The 16,684-nt window shown below is 41.8% G+C and overlaps 1 protein-coding gene across 2 annotated transcripts in view; it reads left to right on the top strand.

The window, feature by feature from the left end:
* The window catches only part of tm7sf3 (transmembrane 7 superfamily member 3), a 39,282-nt gene extending 24,250 nt beyond the window's left edge, over positions 1-15,032 (top strand). The window contains exons 6-12 of one of the 2 annotated variants that reach the window (XM_068000017.1): positions 1,939-2,116; positions 5,764-5,850; positions 6,517-6,597; positions 8,640-8,792; positions 9,638-9,735; positions 10,787-10,949; positions 13,399-15,032. In XM_068000017.1, the coding sequence (XP_067856118.1) occupies positions 1,939-2,116; positions 5,764-5,850; positions 6,517-6,597; positions 8,640-8,792; positions 9,638-9,735; positions 10,787-10,949; positions 13,399-13,661 (1,023 nt within the window). In that variant the 3' untranslated portion in view covers positions 13,662-15,032. The remainder of the gene's footprint in view (positions 1-1,938; positions 2,117-5,763; positions 5,851-6,516; positions 6,598-8,639; positions 8,793-9,637; positions 9,736-10,786; positions 10,950-13,398) is intronic. The other variant, XM_068000018.1, reaches the window with a different exon arrangement.
* Positions 15,033-16,684: the final 1,652 nt, after the last annotated feature.

The raw sequence follows: 16,684 nt of genomic DNA, 5'->3' as shown, positions 1-16,684 counted from the left end.
TTCAGACTTGAGGGAAGTATACAGTGGTGTTTGCCAGGGTCGGTATTAGGACCACTGCTATATATATATAATTTTTTTTTAATAACCTGGACTTGGGTATAAGAGGGTATAATTTCAAAGTTTGCAGATGACCTATAAAACTCAAATGTAGTAAACAATGTGGAGGATAGTAACAAACCTCAGGAGGCTATAGTCAGACTGGTGAAATGGGCAGACTTGTGGAAGATGAAATTTGAGATAGGAAGAATGAGGAGCGGCAATATAAACTAAATGGTACAATTTTAAAGGGGGTGCAGGAACAGAGACCTGGGGATGTACGTACACAAATCTTTGAAGGTGGCAGGACAAGTTGAGAAGGCTGTTAAAGCACATGGGATCCTGGGCTTTATTAATAGATGTGCTTACAAAAGCAAGGAAGTTATAAAGGTTTAGCATAAAACACTGGTTAGGCCTCAGCTGGAATATTGTTTATTTCTGGGCACCATGCTTAAGAAGGACGTCAAGGCCTTGGAGATGGTGCAGAAGAGATTTACTAGAATGGTTCCAGGGATAAAAGACTTAGCTTTGTGGAGAGACTGGAGAAGGGAATTAGGGGTTACGGGGAGCGGGCAGGAAATTGGACATGAATTTAGATTTGAGGTTAGGATCAGATCAGCCATGATCTTATTGAATGGCGGAGCAGGCTCAAGGGGCCGATTGGCCTACTCCTGCTCCTATTTCTTATGTTCTTATGTTAAGCTGGGGTTGTTTTCTGTAGAGCAGAGACTGTTAAGGGGAGATTTAATGGGTGTTCAAATTTATGAAGGGTTTTGACCGAATAAATGAGAAACTGTTTCCAGTGGCAGAGGGGTCAGTAACCAGAGGACACAGATTTAAGGTGATTGGCAAGAGTCAGGCAACATGAAGCAGATTCAATAGTGACTTTCAAAGGGAATTGGAAAAATACTTTCCATAGGTTACAGCACAGGAGGCCATTGAGTCTGTGCTGGCTCGATGCCAGAGCAATCCAGCTGGTCCCACTCCCCTGCCCTATCCCCACAGCCCTGCAGTTTTCCTTGCAAGTACTTATCCAGTTCCCTTTTGAACACCATGGACTCTACCTCAGTGTGTGTGCTCCCAAATCTCTTCCCCTTTTAGCATTGTGCCCTCCAGTTTAAATTGCCTCTCCTCATTCTTCGTACTGAAATGTCCTCCTGTGTTGTACCTACTATGATACTTGGTTTCAAATGTGCTTTAAAAGAAAATGGAACAGAATTTTCCCCTGGCCCATGAAACCTGGGGCCTGTAATTCTGACCGGGCTGATGAAAGTCCAGCACATTTGAGGGTTGTTGGGGAAAGTCAGTGTCGTTTACTTTTTTTCTGGGGTGAGTGTTGAAGTTTTAAATGCTCACATCATGTTTGAAAGGCTTTTCTTGGGCTGCTGGCTCCTCCACAGGATAAAAGGAAACTTGTCCAAGTTCCCACCCCCCACCCCCCCAAAAAAAATTGCCTCATGTATCAATCCCAAATCATTCTTTTCCCAGGACCTCCAGTCAGACTCCCTTGGGTTTGGTAAACTTGTTGCTGTAAGTTTTCAGCCGCAGGTACTCGATTCGAGAGCAAATAACTAAATGAAGGATTAGTCCTGGAATCTGGCGTTGACTCCAAACTCTGAATTCTACAGCACCAGCTGAACCAAGCTGATGGTTTTGGAATTTTAGAGGCAGTGATGAAGAGCCACACTGGCAGCTTAATAGATTAAAACAAATAATGCCACAAGAAACCTCCTCACTTAATGTTTCAGTATTAGATATCTTTATTTGAGCTGGAAGTGTGCGTCACATGCAATTGAAGCTCTCCTTGGATTAAGAGTGTTTTCTTCAACCACAACTAAACCTCATTTATTGTTCGGGAGAGAAGGCCGTGACCTGTTTTCTCACTGGATATTTCTGTTTTAGCTGTTCAGTCTGAGTGCACAAGATAAGACCAGTGTCGCTGTATCCTCCATACCCGGCCTAGGGGTGATTTACAATGTTGTAGTTAAGGATCCAGGGATGAACACGTCTGCAGCTTATATCCCCGTCCACACGTACAGCTGCAACTTTACATCGAAACTGGACAATTGCTACACACTGAGTGAGTATCAGATTATTCACATCACCAATGGTTTTTAATTGAATGTAGACGACTGGCTGTGACAACCTATTTCTAAAACCAAAGCGAAAATACCATGAATGCTGGAAATCTGAAATAAAAGCAGAAAATGCTGGAAAACACTCAGCAGGTCAGGCAACTGCTTCTCTCTCCACAGATGCTCATGTTTCAGGTTGATGACCTTTCATCAGAACTGGAAAAAGTTAGCGATTTAACTGTTTCTAAGCAAGTAGAGCCATAGAGGGAAGAACAAAAGGGAAGATCTGTGATAGGGTGGAGGGCAGGAGTGATTAAATGACAAAAGGGATGATGGTGTAAGGCAGGGAGGGAGGTAATGGGACAGGTAAAGAAACAAAAAAGATGGGTCCAGAGGAGGGGTAAATGGCAACAGCAGAATCTACCTCAAGGTGGGAGATCACTGCCCCCTCTCCCCTCAAACCACAACTTCCCCCTTCTCACCTCTTCCAGATACTGGCCTCCTTACAAACTAGCTCAATAGTTTGGGGGAATCATAACAGCCACATCTCCTAGTTTCTTGTAGGTAGTTACTTCAAATCCCCAAACTCCAGACAGTAGTATTGGGCTGGCATCTTTTCATATTTCAAGGCAAACTCTGCATCACTAAATCCCTTTGCACTCAAGGTGATTACTTTTACAAGATAATTGCACCTTAAGGTGCAAACAACTCACTAAAATGCCTGTCTAACCGAAATGGCCGGTGTGCTTAACAGTGAGTGGCAACTTTGTAATTGATGATAATGGTGATGGGAAATGGTTTGTGCTATTTGCCTGGTTTGTGGTGGGGATGGCACTACACTTCTGAAAATAAAATCCATGTGAATATTAACACTTCCTTTCTTTCTCCAACCCCCCCATGTCCTAATTTCCAAAACTTTCTGCAGGGAAAGAAATCTGATCTGGAGTCTATGGTCCTTTTTGCTTCTGATTGCCAGTGCTGTTACTGACTGGACATATCCTAGGGACAGGAGGAGGCCATTCAGCCCTTCAAGCTTGTTCCATCATTCATTCAGATCATGGCTAATCTGTATCTGGACTCCATTTATCCACCTTTGCTCCATATCCCTCGATACCCTTACCCAACAATCTAGCGTATTACTTGGTGACAGTTTAAGAATGTAATTTCTTCAAAATCTAGCCAAGAGGAAATCTGTATTTATTGAAATGGTTTTTCAGTAGTGCAATCTGTACATTTCAGTATGACTGAGTGTTAAATCTGACGCTCCAGGATTTGAATCAGTGATTTTTTTTAACCAACTCACCACAATTCCTATTTTGTAGGTCTGTAATATTTGAATTGCAGTGTAGGATAACTCCAGAGAGCTTAGTGTTTGCTTATAGATTAAAATGTGTCTTGCTGCAAGCTGTCTGGTTTGTGACAGTTCAATGCTAAATGTAACAATCATTTTTAAGTGGTATAATTTGACATTGGTTGGTTAGTCTGGCATTGGGCTAAGTTCTAAGTGCAGTAATGTGTGGTCTCCGAACCTCGGTTGCAATGCTGAAGGGGCCTTTAACTCATTACACCATCTGCAGCAGTTCCATTAATTCAGCAAGTTTCATACTGGTTAAAATGTGGGGATTAAAAAATCAGCTGATTTAGTTGTCAGAATGGCCACTTGTGACATGAGCAGTAAAATAAATGTTCTGCTTGGTCTGTTTCTCTCTAGATTTAGAATGGTGTGGAGGTTGTGTGTTCCAGCTGCTAGTCCTGTTTCCTCCAGAGTCTGAAGGTCATGGTTTTTGAGCATTGCACTAGGCCGACATTTGGAGTGCTGAATTGCCAGAACAGTCCTTTTGAGATGTGCCGGTCAAGAGCAGAGCTCATGGTGTCCTATTCCACGCTCCTCCTTCAACCAATTACCCGGTCGTTCATCACATTGCTGGTTGTGGGGGTTTGTGTGCAAAATGGCAGCCGCAATAACTTGGATGTGAATTGCCATGAGGTCATTGGATGGATGCAAGTTATCATCTGATGTGCACCAATGAGCTGCTGACTAAACTTGTGTTTCTCGGCCCCAAATTGGGGGGGAGGGGGGAAAAAGAGAAGTCATTAAAAGCTATATGATCATTCCTGGAAAGGATTAACTATTGGATGTGTATTTTGAGTTTAATTCCTGGTGGTGCAGATATTGTTTGTGTGCAGACAAGGTTCTTTAATGTTTTAACATGACTTTGCATTGTTCTTTTGTTCAAATCTAGAAGTTATTGGCTAATTTCCCAGCCTTTCTAAAAGTGCTTAGAGCCTTGTTTTGCCCAGTATGAAACTTGGTGAATAAATGGAAATGCTACCTATGGTGTAATGAGTCAAAGTTCCTTCAGTATTGCGACTGAGGTTAGACCACCAATTTATATTACTGCACCTAAGGAGCAGGGTGAAATAGGATTAGTCTCACTTCCCCCTTCTCTTTCCTGCCCCAACGCTCCCATGAGTTTTAACACCATGCCAGTTGATTGCACTCGGTGCGTTTAGCATTAATGGTACATCTTAGCCGAGGCATAGAATATCAGGAGGGAGGCTATGCTGGGACTCTATATAAAAGACTAGTTGGGCCACAGCTAGAGTACGGTGTACAGTTCTGGTCACCACATTACAGGAAAGATGTGATTGCACTAGAGAGGGTACAGAGGAGATTTACGAGGATGTCGCCAGACTAGGATTTTAGCTGAGAAGATTTGGATAGGCTGGGGTTGTTCTCTTTGGAACAGAGGAGGCTGAGGGGTGACTTTAGTTGAGATGCATTAAAATTGAGGGGCTAGTTTCCCTTAGTGAGGTAAATAACCAGGGACCATAGATTTTAGTGATTGGTAGGATTAGAGGGGAGCTGAGGGAAAATTTTCACTGGATGGTGGGTATCTGGAACTCACTGCCTGAGAGGGTGGTAGAGGCAGAAACCCTCATCACATTTTAAAAAGTACCTGGATGTGCACCTGAGGTGCCATAACCTACTAGGCTATGGACCAAGTGCTGGAAAGTGGGATTAGGTTGGCCGGCTCGTTTTCGGCCAGCATGGATACAATGGGCCAAATGGCCGCCTTCCGTGCCATAAACTTCTAGGATTCTATTAATTTTGCGAATGCACAAGTGGTACAATGAAGATTGGGAGAAGTTCAAAAGACAAGTGATAAAGTAGTGAGAAACTGCAAGTCAGAAATGTCAAGGGGCTCAGGCAGGTATCTGATGTGCTTTAGCCAGTTAGTAGCATTGGGGAGTCTAGAAGGTTCTCTTGGTTGGCTGCTGATTTCATGCAGCCCTTTCAGTAGATGTGTGGTGGAGAGGACTGTTCCCGAGTCCCCGACTGTGATCAAATTGCCACATGTCATCCCTGCATCTCAAAACAGTTGTGCTTGTACCAGACAGTCACAATTTGTGACTGCTCAAAGCCGGCTGGGTGATGAGGATTTCTAAAGCTCATCCCCATTCTGTTCACTATAACGAGGTGGTTGGTGACCAATTGCCTCCCATATATCTGAGGCAATGACAGTGAGTGGTTAGTAATGGGGGAAGTGTTATCAGTTGTGTAATACTTGGCTGTTACTCACTGTTACATTCATAGTGAGGATTCTGTGATTATCCAATCTGAGTTTTTTTTTTGTTCCTCTTAATATAGAGAGAATTTCGACAAGAATATTTTTTGTTTCTGTTGGACTCCTTGGATTATTTATCTGCTTCTTTGGGCATAGATACCTAAAAACAGGTGAGTTCTCGTTCTGATGAGGACCCTCTCCTCCTTGTAGAGGTTGAGCTTTTCTCCAAGGATTTACACCCAGTGCTGCTTTACTTCAAACCAGCAGCAAACTTCTTTAGAGTAACGATGGGCAGAACTCCTGTGGGGGTAACTGGTTTGAGTCGGGTGGACACTGACCTTCCATTCTGGTTCCTTTTACTTTACAGAAGATTAAGGGGTGATCTAATTGAGGTGTTTAAGATGATTAAAGGATTTGATGGGGTCGATAGAGAGAAACTATTTCCTCTGGTGGGGGAGTCCAGAACACTGGGACCTAACCTTAAAATTAGAGCTAGGTCATTCAGGGGTGATTCTGGAACACTTTTTTTTTCTCCAAGCTGTTGAGGCTAAGTCAACACTCCTGTTTCTACATTCCTAATATGGGGGCAGGGTGGGACGAGGTAATCAGAGTGGGAGGAGGTTCATGTGGAGTGTAAACATAGACCAGTTGGGCCAAATGGCTGCTTTTTAAAAAAAATGTGCTGTACATTCTGTCATTCTATACAAACTGTTTAGAATTTATTCCAAGCCCTAGATTACTATTTCTTCACCAGACAATATTAAGCAGAAAAGGCACTGTTTAGAACAGCAGTGGTAATGTTTAGAAGGTCACTAAATACTTTTTGTCTATTACAGAATTGTTCTTCATAGGATTCATCTTCCTGGGATTTTTATTCTTCGTTCTTATCGTACGAACTCTTTTGCTGGATTACGACGGTAAGTGGATGAAGAGCAGACTTCTGTTTTTTTCATGTGACAGTCGAGCGATTTCTAAATTCAGAATATGGATTAGCTGAAGACACAAACTGTCATTTAATGGCCTTAAAGCTCAAATGAACTTTAATTGATTGAACAGCTTTTGATTCGTGACGCAGTAATTTAGCAAATGTGGGTGCAGGTTAAAATGAAGCCATGTGTTCTGTATCTCAATCGTATACTTTTTTTAAAACAGGAAGAACAACCGTGCTGTTAACCGTAGTTGGCCTGGGGTGAGATTGTGGGGTTTTCTGAAGCTGATCGTGGTCAATTTGTGTGGGTGGCTTTTGGTTGTGTAACAAATCGAGCAACGTTTGTTGCCTAGTGTAAATTCTAACTGTTCTGGCCAGTCAACGGTTAGAAATACTCAAACCGTCTGTGGGCCACTAGTAGCCCACGTGGATCCCTGACTGAAGAATTATTGTAAAAATGCCAAATGAAAGGAATTTGTATTTTTAAAAAATCTTATCTCTCCCCTCCCCCTAGTTGCGCACAACTTAATTTGAGACCTAAACAAAATGCTGGAAATCTGTATTTAGGAACAGGAGGAGGCCATTCAGCCCCTCGAGCCTGCTCTGCCGTTCAATCAGATAATGGCTGATCTGTACCTGAACTCTATTTACCCACCTTTGCTCCATATCCCTTGATATCCTTACCCAATAGAAAAATTATTGATCTGTCTTGAAAGTTCCCATTGTCCTCCTGCATCCACGGCCTTTTTGGGAGTTCTAGATTTCTACTACCCTTTGCGAAGAAATGCTCTCTAATTTCACTCCTGAATGGCCTAGCTCAGATTATGCTGCCTTGTTATGGATTCTCATCTGTAGAGAGAATGGGTAAATCTGCATTTCAGGTGCAGGCCCATCAGAACTGGAGGATATTACAGGTGAACAGTTTTAAATGGAAACCAAAGGGAGGGAAGATGTTAACAGGGATATACTGACTGAAATGAGGGCCTGAGACCAGAGGAAGCAGATTGAGAAATTGAAGACACTTGAGACACATGTGAATAGAAGAGGTGGGGTTTAAGACAGGTAAACAAAAAAAAACAGGAAAGTGGGTTGACACCAGGAGTGCTGATCCCCACCAGTGCTGTGTTCAGGTGGAGGGTCACTGGCTCAGAGCAGGGTGGAGGGTCACTGGCCCAGAGCAGACTGCAGGGTGGATATTGGCTCCAATTTGTTCCCGTTTCATTTCCTTGTATTCAGTTTAATGTATCGGAGTAGGTACAGCACAAGAGGCCCATCGTGCCTGTGCGACTCTTTGAAAGAGCTATCCAATTAGCCCCACTCCCCTGCCCTTTCCCCATAGCCCTACAATTTTTTCCCTTCAAGTATTTATCCAATTCCCTTTTGAAAGTTACTACTAAATCTGCTTCCACTGTCCTTTCAGGCAGTGCATTTCAGATCATCATAACTTGTATAAAGTTGCACTGGTTTTAAAAAATCTTTTCTAGATCTGGTTCTGGTGTCCATTTAACTGAGAAACAGTATCAACCACTGAAGTGAAGGATGTAGATTGGGCAATGGGTGAGATAATCTAAACAGAATACTGATGGTCCTCAGAGTAAGGTTCATATTGGTGTTACAAAATTGGGAGGGAAGAAGAGGCTTAAATACTAAAAAGACTGAGCACTAGTGATGTGTTGCAGTTGAGTTATCCATAGGCACATTCATCTGTGTCCTGTTTCATTGTAGAAATGTGCCTTGGATGGAGAGAATTTGAGAGAATATCCAGGTAGCTGAGGGCAGGATCTTTTCATGCTTCAGTCTGAAATGGGTTCTGAAGTAAAAACTGAAGCCTGGCCTATCGAGCCACCCACCCACGTAGTCTCTTGGGTAGTGGAAGATGTCATTTGAACCTGATGTTTTACTTGTTGAACTATACTTGGCTGAATTTACAATCCAAACTCAATGGCTGCAAATTAGATCTACATTTTAAGTTGGTGTCTAGTTTTCACTAAGAACCCCTTTTATTCCCCCCCCCCCCCCCCCCCACCTCAGTGGTTTTGGGCCTGACTGCAGTCTCTGGCTTTGTTGGTGGAAGCCTGCTGGTGATCTGCTGGTGGAGATCGGGCTCTGTTGCTTTCTGCATGCTGGTCGTTGGGTTGGTGCTGGGATTTTTGCTGTCGTCTTTGATTTTCTTTACACCACTGGGTGAGTAACTGAAGATCAATATAGGAGCAAGACTCAAAGTCTGATGGTTTAAAATTCAATTAAGATTTAGATTTTTATGATTTAGATCTTGCCAAACATTTGAAGTATAAAGTCACCTATACAATTGAAAAGCAAAGAAGTTATGTTAAACTTGTCTAGAACTTTGGTTACACCACACTTGGAATATTGCGCACAGTTCTGGTCTCTATATTCTATAAAAAGGATAGAGGCACTGGAGAAGGTGCGAGACAGATTTACTAGGATGATACCAGAACTGGTTATTCCTCAATCAGGAAAGATTGAACAGGCTGGGGCTCTTTATCTTAAGACCTGTATCCGGTCACCCCTCAGCCTTTTTTTTCTAATGAAAGGGTTTGATAGGGTAGATGTAGAGATGCTGTTTCCCCTTGTGTGGGAGACTGCAACTAAGGGCCATAAATATAAGATAGACACTAATAAATCCAATAGGGAATACAGGAGAAACTGCTTTACCCAGAGAGTGGTTAGAATGTGGAACTCACTCCTACAAGGAATAGTTGAGGCAAATTGCACAGATGCATTTAAGGGGAAGCTCAAAGCACATGAGGGAGAAAGGAATTGAAGGGCGGGAGGAGACTTGTGTGGAGCATAAACCTATTGGGCTGAATGGTGTGTTGCTGTCCATTCTGTGTAATTCTGTCATGTTACTTGGTTGAAAATCATTGTTCCTTTTTTGATTTAGGCTGTGAGGGTTTCTTTAAGAACTTCAAAAGTTAGAACCTCCCCAGAAATTCATTTTACAAACTAACTCATAAATTTGTGCCTAGGGTTTGATACTGAAGTGCTTTTTTTACTGTATATTCCAGGAAATGTTAAAGTCTTCCATGATGACGTTGTCTTCTGGGTGTCATTTACAAGTGTGGCTTTACTTGTCCCTCTGGTTTTCTTCAGCTGTCCAAGAGCAGTGAGTCCCTCATGTTATACTGGGTAGTGACTTAAGTCAACAATTGATGCTAAATATTGCCTAGGTTTTTTTAAAGAGGAAAGATTTACTAATTCTAGCCTGTGATGACACTTTCATTGACTAGGTCAGACAACCAACTTGAGCTGGTTTCTGATAGAAGGGGAGGAAGAGAGAAGGTGGTTAATAGTCTGAAATCTCTCCTGATATGGACTAAATAACTCTCAATGTTCTCCCTCTTGCTGAAGATTGTAAATCCAGGTCAACATTGTTCTGTGGGTCTGGTGCCTCCAATGAAGTAGCCATTCCTAAATGCTTGAGTCTTGGCAAACCATTCAGCTATGGAATAAATCTGCCCACAGCTGGTCTGTGCACTCCCAGAATGGATTTGGGAGATTTAATTCAGAGCAGAATCTCTGCCGAACGTTTCCCTGCCACCGCTGCTAATATCAGCTAACTTGCAGACCAGGACTCGAGTTGGGTAAAATTTCTATATAAAAGGGGAAAAGTGGAGTTTTATCAGAATTCTGTAGCACATTTAGCACTGGGCAAATGTCAGTGAAGCATTTGGTGAAGTAACAAACTGAAATGTGAATAAGCAACAGGACGATAGACGTTAAATACGCAGACATTGCCTGGTGCTTTTTGGCATGATGTAAATTGCACAATGGAACTCTGAACAGACAGCACCATTTGGCTAAACAATCATAGGAACATTGGTCTCTTTCCATCTAGCAATTCCGATGTCAATCAAGTTGGCCTTCTACTGTCTGGTAGTTGTATGCTAAAACGATAATGGAGTTGTTGACTAATCATGGCAATTAGTCTCCAACGGGCCCAGACATGAGGTGAGAAACTGTGTGGTGGAGAGCTTTGGGAACAAGGTCCAAAGTCACCTGTTCATCCCAAGCCTGTTACACTTAGCACATGTCTCAAATTACTCATGTACTGTCTCCCAAAATGTTGTCTGAAAGAGTTGCATCACATTGGTGGGAATTGACAGTTTTAGATGCTTTGCCCACTTTCAGATGTTTTAATTATTTTTCTTTTTTAGTTGAGTATAACAACCTGTGGATTTGTTGGCTCTTATGCGGTGATCCTAGCAGTCCATAACTTTGTGTACACCAGCCTCGCCTATGTCACACTCAACATTCTCAAACGAGCACTGAATGCCAACTTCAACTCAGCGTACACAAATGTACCCTTCCAGATGAATGGTAAGTTCACAGAAGCCCTTCAATGCTGGATGGTCCACTTTTATATTGAATTCTGAAGTTAAAGGTCATACAATTAACAAGAAGGTTGAGTTCTGATTGAACATAGCTGGATGAACAAAAAAAAAACAAGGTCTATCTAGTTTGTCATTTTCCATCTTGGCAGTCTGTTCAGAATTCTGTAATTTCCCCAGATAGTACAGCAGTGATTAAATAGCATTTATATTCAATAACTTGGAAATTTTTTTGCCCTAGATTTAAAAATGCTACAAGGAGAGTAATGAGGGAAAGTGACTGAACTGTTGTGGGAGAGTTGGGTCAAGTGACTGAAGGCTTGGTTGAAGCAATTTGCTTTGCGAAGGCTTTTAAAGGTGGGATAGTGGTATAGTTGGGTAGAGGGGTTCAGGAAGGGAGTGTGTGTAGGGCTAAGGTGGATGAAGGATTGCCCATAAAGTGTGGGGGTTGGTGGTGCATAAGTATCTTGGGCCAGCAATAAACTAGACATCAGGTGTCAGCTGTGGCTCAGTGGGCAGCCTCTGAGTCAGAAGGTCATGGGTTCAAGCCTCACTCCAGAGACCTGAGCATATAATCTAGGCTGACACTTCAGTGCAGTACTGAGGGATCGCTGCACTCAGGTGCCGTCTTTCAGATGAGACAATAAACAGAGGCCCATCTGCCCACTCAGGTGGATGTTAAGATCCCATGGCTGAGGAGGTGATTAGGGTACATTCTAGACACTTTCCCAGGGTGTTCAAAGGGCTGCAGCAGATACTGGAGTTCTCTTAGATGAGTAGAAAAATGAAACTTGACCACACCTGACTGCAATTGGGCTAATGAGAGACAGTCAAATGGAGGGGAAGCAAAGACTAGTGGGAGGTGATGGTGTGAGGAGATTGGCAGGAAACATGAAGGGCAATAATAAGGATTTTATAAACAAGTAAAAATAGTCAGGCCAATTAAAGATGAAGAAAAATCTCATGGTGGAAATGAGAAGTACTTTGCCTCAGTTTCCAGTTGGAATGAACAGGTACAAGAGGTGATGGAGCAACTGGTTAATGAGTTAGGTCCTTTTTCACTTGGCGTTCCACTAACAGCATGCACCCTGGAATACTGAGGCTTGGACTGTAACATCCTTGGATATGGAAATTCAGAGGACTAGGAGGCTACCAATGTAACCCCACCATTTCAAGGAAGAAACAGATAAACTGGGTAACTAGACTGGTCAGTCTGGCATTGGTACTGGGTAATAAAAGACAAAATTCTCTTTCTTGAAGGGAGCCAACTTAGATTTTAAAACACAAGTCATCTTTGAAGAATTGGAGTGTCTTTATGTGGGTGGATTTTCAAAAGGTGTTGCATAGGAGGCTTGCTGACTTAAAATTAAGGCTCCTGGTATTAATGTGGCATCATGAATAAGAATTTGGTTAAAAGATGGAGAACACTAGTCAATGGATGTTTTTCAGACTGGAGGAATGTGAAATGATTCCCAAGGATATGTTGGGACAGATTCTGCATATTCTCAACTTGCAGGTGACACAAATGATTAATTTAACTGAAGGGGACTGTAAGTGACTTCAGAAAGATGCAGGTGGACTTCAAAATAGAGGAAATGTACAGTCTTGATGAGCAGAGTTGGGTGTTCAGATACTTGAATTTTTTGGGGGGATGTGGAGGAATGGGACCCTCAACTTTCATAAACTTTGTAATCAATACAAAAGCAGGAGTGTTGCTGAATCTACAGATTGTTTGGGCTACAGTCTAGTTTTCTTCAGGAAGGATGTTGAGGGGTCTTAATGAAAGATAAACTGGGGGCTTTTTTTGTGGATAAATATTTGAAATAAAACTTGGAGGGGCAGGAGAATGAGACTATGCTTTTTGGAGAGTAGCATAGATGTGATAGGCTCAATGGCTGCCTGTTTTCTGATGGTGCTACCTAGAGTTCAGACTTGGGCAAATGTTGAGATGTTTAGAAGAACATTTCCACTCTGAACAACCTCCTCTCCCCCCCCCCCCCCCCCCCCTGCCAGCAAATTGGATAATTTCTGTAATCTCATAGCATTATTTGTTGAGCTCCATCTACACTAGTTTTAAAAGTGCAGAATTATAGATTGAAAGTAATTGGCAAAAGAGCCAGAGGGGGGGGGGGGGGATGAGGAGAGTTTTCTTTACACAGTGAGTAATGGTCAGGAATGCACTGCCTGAAAGGGCAGTGGAAGCAAATTCAATAATGACTTTCAAAAGGGAATTTTATATATTTGAAAGAGAAAGTTGCAGGGCTATGGGGAAAGAGCAGGGGAGTGGGATTAATTGATGGCTCTTTCAAAGAGCTGGCACGATTTGTCAAATGGTGACTTTGTGCTGTGTGATTCTATATTTTCCACTTGACTTACAGACTTGAACATTTCTCCTATTCTGCTTGATTTTTGTATAGTAAATGTTTTTTCTAATTCAGACTATATCTTGATAACTGTGTGGGTGGTCTTGCTGGTAAGTGGAATGGTCTTCCAGTTTCACCGTGAGAAGGACCAGCCCCTCTTCCCATCAAATCCGTACCAAACCTGGAAGCGTGACCGGGAGCGCCGGCAAACCAACATCTTGGACCCCAGTCACCACGTTCCACCAATCAAGGATCGGATGAAGAACACACTGACTGCTGTCAAACAGCTCTTCATGAAAGAGCAGCCAGCAGGGGAACAGACGCCATTGCTCCTATAGACTGCGCACAACGTCCAGAGGACGTGGCTTTCTCTTCCCTTTTTTGAGGGGTGTTTTATAGCCCCAGATATCAGGATTGTTTCCACTGAGGCTTGCCAATTCACATTTTGTACTGGGTATCCAAAATGGTAGGCTGACTTAACCAGTGTTAATTCTGTTGCAAGAAGTTTATTTTGAATCTTTTACAATGTGCATTAGTGCCTTGAAGGACTGTGGTCCTATCTTGTAACCTGGTATTAGTTCGAACTATGATTGGCTGGTTAGTGGGTATGAAACTTGTGCTAATCCTGTATTGGGAACATTAGAATTTCGACAAGTTTTTGTTTGGAAATGGGTGTCCCAATTATAATGGCTGTACTCGGTCCTCTATTCCGTGGCCATTTGTACACTGTTGGTACTATTTTTAATAAAAAGTATCTAGCGAACCCTGGGAAAATGAGAATCCTTAGGAGAAGGACCAAACATTTACCACTGTTCAAGAACCAGTGCAACCAAACACTTAAGAGCTATTGAATTTTTTATATACTCAAAGAAATTAAAGACTTGCACAGTGCAATGCACATTTAAATACCTCATTGAATTCTAGAACAATATGTCTGACCTAGAAATTAAATGATTGTTTACAACAAACTTGTCCTTTTTAAAAAAAAAAAACTTTACAGACTTTTTTTTAAAAAAAACCTTTGTTTCAGTGTGAAGGAGTTAGCCTTTTCTGGGTAACTTTTGGGGAGAATTATTGCCATGTGACTTGCATTAAACATTTAGTACTAAGTTTTTGTAATTTTGGCTAAAATAAACTTGAAACTGCAATAACTTCAGATTCCAGCACCACTGAACTGACGTAAGTGATCCACTTGTAGCTGTCTACTTACCTGACTGGTTAACCACCAGATACGAGGTGCATGGATAGGTCAAAAACACAGGCTGAACAATTTTTACTTTCTTTTGCTTGAGCACCTTGACTCAGCACTGCCTGAAGCTAGTTGTGGGGGGAGGCAGGGGAGAGAAAGGAAGGAAAGAGGAATTTTACAAATCAATGGATTATGGTGCCTTTTAATTTCCACTGAAAAATGATTTAAAAGGTTTCTGTTCTAAAAATGATTAAGTCCCAGCTCACAGCTGGAGAGGACTAGTAAAATAAAGGACATTCACTGTGCTCTCCTATGGGATCTTGCTTGATGTAGCCCAGATTCACCATGATTGTGGTACTGATGGTGCATTCCAGGATTAGGGAATGGACACAAAATGGTGTACAGTGAATGTATTGCAAATGAAATATTCCAAGTCTGAAACATTAACACTTGAAGCAATTGCTTATATTTTGTATACATTTTACACTGCAGATGTGATAATAAAAATTTGATAATACAACTGCCTAGCAATTTTTTTGGGGTCTCATTGTCATCCTTCTCAAAAAAAAACTTGCATTTATATAGCACCTTTTATGACCTTGTGATTATCCAAAGTGCTTCACAGCCAATGAAGTACTTTTGAAATGCAGTCACTGTTATAATGCAGGCAACACAGCAGCCAATTTGTGGACAGCAATATTGGAAGTCCTGGGAATGGTGCCTTTTTTTGTTTTGCCAAGAGATGGTGTACAGATGGTTGAGGAAGTGAGAGCAGGAGACTCCACTTGTCCTTGCTTCTAAAGTTGCTATTTCAGCATAAATGCATTTGAAGTTGTGGGTTGAAGGTTTTTTAAAGCAGTTAATGAAAATAGTAACCTGCTTTGCCTTTGACTGGAGCTAGGATGCTGTCATCAGGTTCCTTGTTAAATACTGTTGGGTTATTTAGGGATATATTTGGTCAATACTCTTAACCTCAACTTTCCCCAGATTGGTTGCACAAGTTTTATGGATGTCCCTCAATGAATTGCATAACATCATGTACCTATGTTAAAGGGAGGCAATGGCTACAGCAAAATGGAGTTCATACAAGATCACACTTTATGGACTTGGCAGTGTCATCTAACCATTGTTTGAAGTACTGAGGGAAGAAAGGGCCATGTGATGAAATGCTTCAGAGGGTGGATTTTGAAACACATGACATGACAGTATCAAAATACAGAACTGACTGGTAGAGGGATAGTTTTAAACAAAGTATAATTCTAAGATCTTAGAATGAAAAGGAGGCAGATTTTTTTTGGGGGGTGGGAAAAAGACTTTTTTAATTATGTTTAATATATATTCACCCTTGCCATATGACTAATGTCATTACAGGGCCCTGGTTACAGAAAGGTTGGTGTATAAGTGGATTCATAGAAAACAAATCCACAGCAGTGATGCTCTTGCAAATCACAAATGAAACCGCATCCAATATGGGCAGTTGTGATCGTTGTTCTTGTGCAATATAAGCAACAGGAAGGATTCTGACGAGAGAATTCCAGTTGAGTTAGTGAAGGTAGTGCAATGTGCAGAGGAAGGAGACCTGATTTAGATTCTTAAATACTTGGCATAGATGTGGTATCATATAGAACTAGAACTCCTATTTCTAAGCTAATGAAATCATAGTATCTTAATAGGTACAGCCCTGGAGACCATTCGACCCATCATGCCCCTGCAGGCTCTTTAAAAGAGCTATTCAATTAGTCCCATCGCCCTGTAACTTTTTCCCTTCAAGTGTTTATCCAATTCCCTTGTGAAAGTCACTCTTGAATCTGCTTCCACCACCCTTTCAGGCAGTGCGTTCCAGATTACAACTCATGAAGAAACTTTTTATAAATAAAACATATCACCTCTGGCTCTTTTGCCAATCACCTTAAATTGTCTGCCACTGGGCAGTTTCTCATTTACTCATGACTGTTCATGATTTCAAACACCTCTATCAAATCTCCTCTTAACCTTCTCTGTTCTAAGGAGAACTCCAGTGTCTCCACATAACTGAAGTCCCTCATCCCTGGAACCATTCTAGTAAATTTCCTCTGCACCCTAAAGTGTGGTGCCCAGAATTGAACACAATTCCAGCTGAAGCCTAACCAATGTTTTATGAAGATTTAGCATAACTTCCTTGCTTTTGTACTC

The sequence above is a fragment of the Heptranchias perlo genome, chromosome 18, assembly GCF_035084215.1.
Source record: "Heptranchias perlo isolate sHepPer1 chromosome 18, sHepPer1.hap1, whole genome shotgun sequence".
In the NCBI taxonomy this organism is placed as follows: domain Eukaryota; kingdom Metazoa; phylum Chordata; class Chondrichthyes; order Hexanchiformes; family Hexanchidae; genus Heptranchias; species Heptranchias perlo.
Note: the sequence above shows the minus strand (reverse complement) of the source record. Positions and strands in the feature narration are given on the sequence as shown.